This window comes from Clupea harengus, chromosome 3, assembly GCF_900700415.2.
Source record: "Clupea harengus chromosome 3, Ch_v2.0.2, whole genome shotgun sequence".
In the NCBI taxonomy this organism is placed as follows: domain Eukaryota; kingdom Metazoa; phylum Chordata; class Actinopteri; order Clupeiformes; family Clupeidae; genus Clupea; species Clupea harengus.
In genome coordinates, this window is record NC_045154.1 from 13,750,311 (window position 1) to 13,760,042 (window position 9,732).

The 9,732-nt window shown below is 46.5% G+C and overlaps 1 protein-coding gene across 1 annotated transcript in view; it reads left to right on the forward strand.

Moving 5' to 3' along the window:
* The first annotated feature begins 207 nt into the window (after window positions 1-207).
* Window positions 208-9,732, forward strand: part of LOC105904224 (leucine-rich repeat-containing protein 10B) — a 10,313-nt gene continuing 788 nt past the window's right edge. The window contains exons 1-2 of the mRNA XM_031562259.2: window positions 208-919; window positions 9,451-9,732. The exon at window positions 9,451-9,732 is cut by the window's right edge and continues 788 nt beyond it. Of these exons, the coding sequence (XP_031418119.2) occupies window positions 287-919; window positions 9,451-9,732 (915 nt within the window). The 5' untranslated portion in view covers window positions 208-286. The remainder of the gene's footprint in view (window positions 920-9,450) is intronic.

The window sequence follows — 9,732 nt, forward strand, 5'->3', positions numbered from 1 at the left end:
CACATACACACACACAGACAGACACACACACACACACACACACACACACACACACACTCATGTGAACACACACTGACACAGAGATAATATATACACACTTGCACGCAAACACGTACAGGCAGGCACACACACACACATTCCCACACAAAAACCAAAACAGAAATAAACAAACAAACACTGGACATACAAAGATAGAAAGACAAACAAACACACATCAACTCTCAAAGAAAAGAGGAGGAGTATACAGACACACACACACACACACTCGACACATTATCTGTTGGTGATGGGTAACTCGTCTCGAAAAGGGGAAGGAGGCGAAGAGGGGGAGGAAGGGAAGGGGGAGGACGGCGAGATGGAGAAAGTGATCAAGAAGTCAGAAGAAGAGGAGGAGGAGGAGAAGGAGAAGGAGAAAGAAGAGGAGGACCAAGAGCTTCCCCTGGGCGTGGACGAGCTGCTGGCCAGCGGTGACCCCGTGCTCGACCTCAGCTACAGGAAGTTCCGGCGCCTTCCGCGGCAGGTGTGTGGGCTGGAGCACCTGGAGAAGCTGTACGTGTGCGGCAACCGTCTGCGGCGCCTGCCCGAGCGCATCACGCAGCTGCAGCGCCTGCGCACGCTGGCCCTCGACTTCAACAAGATGGAGGACGTGCCGCTCACCGTGTGCCAGCTGCTCAACCTCACCCGCCTCTACCTGGGCAGCAACCGCCTGGTGAGCCTGCCGCCCGAGCTGCGCAACCTGCAGGCGCTGCGATGCCTCTGGGTGGAGAGCAACTACTTCAACCGCTTCCCCAAGCAGCTCTACGACCTGCCCCACCTGCGCTCGCTGCAGATCGGGGATAACCGCCTGCGCAGCCTGCCCTCTGACCTCTGGCGCATGGAGGCCCTGCGGGGCCTGTGGGTCTACGGCAACCGCTTCGAGGTAGGTGTGTGTGTGTGTGTGTGTGTGTGTGTGTGTGCCACTGCAATATGACCACGATATAACTGTCACATGACTGCCACATGACGGTGGTTCTATGGCAACCGCTTCGAGGTAGGCGCTATGTGATGATGTCACTGCGATATGACCATGATATAACTGTCACATGACTTGTCACATGACTGTGGTTCTATGGCAACCGGTTCCAGGTATAGGTCAATGATGACAGGACCTGGATGTCACTTTGATCCAACCACAGCATAGCTACAGTTTAATGTCGCTAGGCTGCTAGTCACTAATAGTACACTAAGGTTACTAAGGTTACTAAAGGTTACTAAAGGTTACTAGTCACTAATAGTACACTAAGGTTACTAAAGGTTACTAGTCACTAATAGTACACTAAGGTTGCTAAGGTTGCTAAGGTTACTAAAGGTTACTAGTCACTAATAGTACACTAAGGTTACTAAGGTTACTAAAGGTTACTAGTTACTAAAGGTTACTAAGGTTACTAGTCACTAATAGTACACTAAGGTTACTAAAGGTTACTCAGGTTACTAAAGGTTACTAAAGGTTACTAGTCACTAATAGTCCACTAAGGTTACTATTCACTAATAGTCCACTAAGGTTACTAAAGGTTACTAAGGTTACTAGTCACTAATAGTACACTAAGATTACTAGTCACTAAAGGTTACTAAGGTTACTAGTCACTAATAGTACACTAAGGTTACTAAAGGTTGCTAAGGTTACTAGTCACTAATAGTACACTAAGGTTACTAAAGGTTACTAAGATTACTGGTCACTAATAGTACACTAAGGTTACTAAAGGTTACTAAGATTACTGGTCACTAATAGTACATTAAGGTTACTAAAAGTTGCTAAGGTTACTAGTCACTAATAGTACACTAAGGTTACTAAAGGTTACTAAAGGTTACTAAGATTACTGGTCACTAATAGTACACTAAGGTTACTAAAGGTTACTAAGATTACTGGTCACTAATAGTACACTAAGGTTACTAAAGGTTACTAAGATTACTGGTCACTAAAGGTTACTAAGGTTACTAGTCACTAATAGTACACTAAGGTTACTAAAGGTTACTAAAGGTCACTAACAGTGCTGCTCCTGGGGTTTGACTGGCTGACAGTGACATGCTGCTCTCCAGGTCTATGGCATCATCTCATTGGAGGCCTGAAGGCCTACAGCTCCCATTCAATGATTGCTGTCTGTCTGTCTACACTGTCCCCTGTCTGTCTGTCTGCACTGTCCCCTGTCTGTCTGTCTGCACTGTCCCCTGTCTGTCTGTCTGCACTGTCCCCTGTCTGTCTGCACTGTCCCCTGTCTGTCTGTCTGTCCCATGTCTGTCTGTCTGTCCCCTGTCTGTCTGTCTGTCTGCACTGTCCCCTGTCTGTCTGTCTGTCTGCACTGTCCCCTGTCTGTCTGTCTGTCTGCACTGTCCCCTGTCTGTCTGCACTGTCCCCTGTCTGTCTGCACTGTCCCCTTATGGAATGCAGGATGTGGGTGAGGTGCCATGGCCTACACAATTGAGACACTGTGTGTGTACAGTGGTATTTAAGTACGAGAGCTGTTGTGTACGGAGTACAGCGGTATTTAAGTACGAGAGCTGTTGTGTACGGAGTACAGCGGTATTTAAGTACGAGAGCTGTTGTGTACGGTGTACAGCGGTATTTAAGTACAAGAGCTGTTGTGTACGGAGTACAGCGGTATTTAAGTACGAGAGCTGTTGTGTACTGTGTACAGCGGTATTTAAGTACGAGAGCTGTTGTGTAAGGTGTACAGCGGTATTTAAGTACGAGAGCTGGTGTGTACTGTGTACAGCGGTATTTAAGTACGAGAGATGGTGTGTACTGTGTACAGCGGTATTTACATTTAGTCATTTAGCAGACGCTTTTGTTCAAAGCGACGTACGAGAGAGATGGTGTGTACGGTGTAAAGCAGTATTTAAGTACGAGAGAGATGGTGTGTACGGTGTAAAGCAGTATTTAAATACGAGAGAGATGGTGTGTACGGTGTAAAGCAGTATTTAAATACGAGAGAGATGGTGTGTACGGTGGAAAGCAGTATTTACATTTAGTCATTTAGCAGACGCTTTTGTCCAAAGCGACGTACGAGAGAGATGGGGTGTACGGTGTAAAGCAGTATTTAAATACGAGAGAGCTGGTGTGTACAGTATAAAGCAATATCTAAGTGCGAGAGCTGGTGTGTCAGACGATGGTGGCCACTGAAGCTCGAAACAGGAAGCCAGGAGCACTGAAGACTCCCTGAGGAAGAGAAAGAGCAGGCTCCAGCCCCAGACTGGACCAAAATAGGCTCTCATTTGTTCCAGACTGTTACTTTATTTAAATTAATTCTGCTTGAAGAAGTCACATTCCTCACATACTCACAAGTAGAGACGAGACTACGACATACTCACTAGACGACCAGCTGAGGGGTTAGGGTTACGGTTAGAGACTACCAGCGGAGGGGTTCCTTCACTAGACGACCAGCTGAAGGGTTCCTTCATGTGGAACAGAGACTAGACTACCAGCTGAGGGGTTCCTTCATGTGGAACAGAGACTAGACTACCAGCTGAGGGGTTCCTTCATGTGGAACAGAGACGCTCAGGAGACGTCTGAGGTCACTCCAGATCAAGGCACTAGGGGGAAAGGGTCAGTTACTGGTGAGAAGTGAGGCCTACTTCCTAGATCAAGGTCAGTTACTGGTGAGAAGTTAGCTCTACTTCCGAGATCAGGGTCAGAGAATGGTGATATAGCTGATAGGTTTCCCCTCAGGGTTGGCTGTCAGGGGCCTAACTCAGGAGCCTAACTCAGGAGCCTAACTCAGGAGCCTATCTCAGGGGCCTAACTCAGGGGCCTAACTCAGGAGCCTAACTCAGGGGCCTAACTCAGGGGCCTAACTCAGGAGCCTAACTCTCAGTAGAGGCATGCCCAACTGAAGACTAGAACCTGATCTTTTCTGGTGTAGTTTACAGGAATCTACAATAGTGGATATTTGTTTCCGTTCAATTTAAGTTAGCCGTTAGCTTCATGACTGTTTCACCTTCCCTCACATTATATAGTATACATTATCTATTCTGGAGCAGGATATAACAGATTTATTGCTATATTATCTGGTGATGTTTTGTAAAGGTCTCCCAATTGTACTGTACTTGACATGATGTGAGTGATGTTCAGTATTTATCTCATGATGTGAGGACTGTGCCTGTGATAACATTAGGATGTTAGGTGCTTGATCATTCAGAGGTATGAGATACATACTGAACATCAGAGACATGAGATAAATAAACTGAACACACACACACACACACACACATACACGCACACACAAACACACACACACACACACACACACACACACACCTCAGAGTGTGCACATGAGATACATACTGAACATCAGAGACATGAGATACATGTGTGTGTGTGTGTGTGTGTGTGTGTGTGTGTGTGTGTGTGTGTGTGTATGTGTGTGTGAACATCAGATACATGAGATAAATACTGAACATCACGCCCATATCTCATGTTGGAAGCACTGTGCCTGTGAGGATGTTAGGTCCTTGATCATTCAGAGGTTTTGGCAACAGCAATTTCTTTCCCCAGCACGCTCTCTCTGAGGTGTGTGTCTGCACGCTCTCTCTGAGGTGTGTGTGTGTGTGTGTCTGCACGCTCTCTCTGAGGTGTGTGTGTGTGTGTGTGTCTGTGTGCACGCTCTCTCTGAGGTGTGTGTGTGTGTGTGTATGTGTGTGCACGCTCTCTCTGAGGTGTGTGTGTGTGTCTGCACGCTCTCTCTGAGGTGTGTGTGTGTGTGTATCATGGGCGTCACCACAATATAACTTGGGGGGGACACGTCCCCCTCACTTTAAAAGAAAAGTCGTTTGGACCCCCCCACATTTGCCCTCAAAACATTAGTGCATGACTGGTCTACTAGTCCAGCGTTCTTTCTTACCATTGCTTCACAATCAAATCCGTTCCATTTTATCAGTAGGGGGAATACCCATAGCAATAGAAATCCACTCCGCGTTTTCCCGGTTTCCTACACTTCACGCACGCAGATTCAACTCCAATACTCCTTGATCGAAGTGTCTCGCTAGCAGCTAGCACTTGGTTTCAGACATAGACTGTCCCACAGACGAGATGGACATAAGGAGGTTTTTTCGAGGAAGAGGAAAGTAAGTCAGAATTGCCCAAGTTTTCCCTTTAGTGGCCAAAGCACCCTTATGAGACATTCTCTGGCTGTAATAGCATTAAGTCACAAAGATCCTTCTGCAAACATGGTTATAGCTAGATAAGCAAGCTATTTACCTAAAACTAGCACTAGGCAATACCATACTTTATGGAACAGTATTTGTTGATTTCTTAATCTGGGTCTGAAATATGTTGTGCTTTTGGCCGTGTTCAGACCTAGGCGTCTGTTTCGGGCAGAAAGCGATGACCAGGAGGTTTTTTTCAAGTAGCTAAAAAAAAATGCTGGTGGTTTTTTGTATTGCCATAACAACCGTGAGCTAATCTGGAGTTAACGTTAGCTAACATGCTAGTTTTTCTAACGACTTTTTAAATCCTCCTTTTAAATATTTTGCTCTCATTAAATGGAGAATAAAGTGCCAAAGTTGTCAGTGTCAGTATTCTGTGTATTACACCAAAACATTATCCTGACTATCACCAGACCAAGCTCAATCTTATTTAAGATTGCAGACCGGGCTGGTTTACCCAGTCTACCAGAACATAATAGTAGTCAGTAATTGCAGGGGGGGGGGGTGAAAGAGAGAGATCATTTTCTATCTAAAAACATGGTAAATGCACCAGAATGCGGGAAATTGCATCTACATCTTTCAAAATTTTCTGGGGGAGAAGCCCCAGACCCCCCGCCAAAATATGTCCCCCCCACTCTCAAAATGCTGCTGACGCCCTTGGTGTGTATGTGTGTGCATGCTCTCTCTGAGGTGTGTGTGTGTGTGTGTCTGTGTGCACGCTCTCTCTGAGGTGTGTGTGTATGTGTGTACACGCTCTCTCTGAGGTGTGTGTGTGTGTCTGCACGCTCTCTCTGAGGTGTGTGTGTGTGTGTGTCTGTGTGCACGCTCTCTCTGAGGTGTGTGTGTGTGTGTGTGTGTCTGCACGCTCTCTCTGAGGTGTGTGTGTGTGTGTGTGTGTGTCTGTGTGCACGCTCTCTCTGAGGTGTGTGTGTGTGTGTATGTGTGTGTACGCTCTCTCTGAGGTGTGTGTGTGTGTGTGTGCACGCTCTCTCTGAGGTGTGTGTGTGTGTATGTGTGTGCATGCTCTCTCTGAGTGTGTGTGTGTGTGTGTGTGTGTGTGTACACTCTCTCTGAGATGTGTGTGTGTGTGTGTATGTGTGTGTGCACACTCTCTCTGAGGTGTGTGTGTGTGTGTGTCTGTGTGTGTGTGTGTGTGTGTGTGTGTGCACGCTCTCTCTGAGGTGTGTGTGTGTGTGTGTGTATGTGTGTGTGTGTGCACGCTCTCTCTGAGGTGCTAGGAGAGTGGTTGACTTTGGTGGGAAGCCCCCCAGGTAGGGCAAAGTCATTACAGCCGTGTTCGGCACGGGTCAAGCTACAGGTCCAGTGTGTGTGTGTGTGTGTGTGTGTGTGTGTGTGTGTGTGTGTGTGTCACTACAGCAGCGTTCGGCACGGGTCAAGCTACAGGTCCAGGATTTATGGCACAGTCAGTTCTGTTTGGTGTGTGCCCAGGTAGGGAACAGACACGAAGATGAGGATGATGACGTTGAAGAAAAAGATGATGATGATTTTGAAGAAGGGGATGATGATGATGATGATGATGATGATGATGATGAGAATGGTGATTTTGAAGAAGCTGGTGGTGGTGATGATGATGATGAAGAAGGTAGTGATGATAATGATGATGATGATGATGAGAATGGTGATTTTGAAGAAGGGGATGATGATGATGATGATGATGAGAATGGTGGTTTTGAATAAGCTGGTGGTGGTGATGATGATGATGAAGAAGATGAAGAAGGTAGTGATGATGATGATGTGGGAAATATGAAGGCTGTGAGGTAGAGTGTAGGGCACACAGGTAGCAGACGATGAAGGGCTCACAGATGATGAAGGGGGAATCGGAACAGTCATGAAGTTCAGTCAGGTTCAGGACAGTGGATGGAGAGGAGAATGAGGACATCTTTGAGCTCCAAGAGCCACAACATCCCAGTTACGGACACCATGGCAACAACATCCCAGTTACAGAGCACATGGCCAGAGAGATGGATACACAGAGGGGTGGTACTGGATGAACCTTTACCAGTGACACTTTACTCCACACCCCCTGGAGTAAGAGTGACAGTGTCACACACATTTCATGGTAGATGTCATATTCCGTCACAAGTTGCCAGTGTCTAGTGAAATAATAGTATGATCATTATGGACAGTGACAATACGAAATGAACTCCATATGACAGGTCTCAATATACTTGATACTGTGACAGCTTATTATGGCATTTCATGGCATCCAGAATTCTGAGAATTGTCATGGCCATTTTGAGAATAGTAACAAGCTCCGCACCATGGGCGACCGGGCCTTTTGCTCGGCAGCGCCACGCTTATGGAACAGCCTCCCTGACCACCTAAGGGCAACGCAGACGCTGGACTCCTTTAAAGCTGGACTAAAAAACATTTTTATTCAGGAAGGCATTTCTGGCCTTGTGTTAAATCTTATGTTAAAATGTTAAAAAGTTTTCTATTATGCTTATGTTAACTCATTTTTATTTTATTGTATTATTATAGTTAGTTTCTAATATGTTGGCACTCTGAGATTCTTCTGAATGAAGAGTGCGTTACAAATCAAATGAATTATTATTATTATTATTAATAACATGACAGTGACATGTTAATTGCATCTCCCGTCCCATGTTTATTACATCACCATGTTGTTGTTGTGACAGAGGGTTCAAGTAAAGTCCCATGTGTATGACATCACCATGTTGTTGTTGTGACAGAGGGTCCAAGTAAAGTCCCATGTTTATGACATCACCATGTTGTTGTTGTGACAGAGGGTTCGAGTCAAGTTTCACTGTTACACCATTAGTGGCCTCAATAGTTCTTGTAAAGTTCCTGTCGGAACTTCTGTCGGAACTTCTGCAGGTATCCGCTTCTCTCCCCCCCCCCTCCCCCCCTCGCTGTGCTGCAGCATGGCAGGCCGTCCTTCTTGAAGGTTCCCGATCGGTTAGCTCGACAGCCGTGCGTGGACATTTTTAGTTGCTCATTACGGAGCCCAGGAAAGCCCCAGAGTCCTGTGTCCTCTCAGGACAGCAGCTATTTCAGTCAGTGCTATCAGGATGGAAACGTTGTCAAGCAGAGTGACTCCTTTATGTGACGACTAGAACTTTAAGTTCTAGTTCATCAAGTTCATTAACGTGTCATTAATAGTTATAGCTTACTTCTGACCCAACGGTGTATTATGTGTGTGTGTGTGTGTGTGTGTGTGTGAGTATCTGGAGTGTGCATTAATCACATAAAGCATAAGCGCACAGCTACAATGATAATCCATGAAGTTCAACTACTCTGATAGAATGTGATGAAGGCGCTTCAGAGCCAAAGGTCTGATATGGTTTTACTGCACCTTAAGGGGTGTGTGTGTGCATTAAGGGGAAAGCATCAGCTGCATGAATGCACTTACACACTACACCACCCTTTCGTCTCCACCCCAGCTGTGTGGGCTGGAAGAGTGGCTCGTGCGTCTGAGCGTATGGTGTCACACTTCTTCATGAATGTGACCTTTGACCCTGGATCTCAATCCCAGCACAGAGCCCAGCCTCCGACGCGCAGCTGAGCCAGAAAGTGTTTTAGTCAGAGGTGTGTGTGTGCACGCTCTCTCTGAGGTGTGTGTGTGTGCATGTGCACGCTCTCTCTGAGGTGTGTGTTTGTGTGTGTGTGTGTGTGTTTTAGTCAGAGGCAAGAAGCGCTAATGGTGAACCTAGTCAGCTTGTGCTAAAAAGGGCACGATAAGTGTACCGACTACTGCCAAGTGTATTGCAGAGTCAGAGTTGGTGAGACTGGTATTTACACGTTATATTGCAGTTAGACCACCACTGCCAGTGGCAGTTAAAGCATAGTTATGATATGTACGGTGTTAATTAAAACTGGCCTGTATGAGATGTTATTTAAGCTAAAAGTTTAAGTCCTAATTAAACCCGGGTTTTGAAAGGCCTGGCGTAAACTGGGTCGAATAATGGCTAGCTTTTGAAATGAATAATATCATTTAAAGCTGAGTTTTGGGATGAGAAATGGGACCTAATTCCCGGTTATTAAAGCTGCATTAGGTGAAATATCATGAATGCTAAGGTTATGTGAGATATAATTAAGGTTGTGTAAATTATCATTAAAGCTGCACTAGCTGAAATATCGGACTGTTCTGTGCACAAGTTGCCGAAGGTTGTGTGAATTATCATTAAAGCTGCATTAGCTGAAATATTGACTTCTGTGCAGGAGTTCCCGTAGGTTGTGTGAATTATCATTAAAGCTGCACTAGCTGAAATATCTGACTGTTGTGTGCAGGAGTTCCCGCGAGTTCTGCTGCGGATGGAGGGCCTGGAGATCCTGGATCTGGACAAAAACAAGATCAGCCAGTTCCCGAGCCTGAGCCACCTGCCCAACCTGCGCCTCTTCTCCTACGACCACAACCCCACGGAGGGGCCGCCCAGGGTGGGCGAGGAGGTGTTCCTGGTGGGGGAGGGGGCGCAGGAGGAGCTGGAGGCGCGAGAGCGTCGCATCGAGAGGAGGAGGCAACGGGAGAAGGACAAGGAGGAGGAGGAGGAGGCGGCGGCCGCGGCAGCTTCC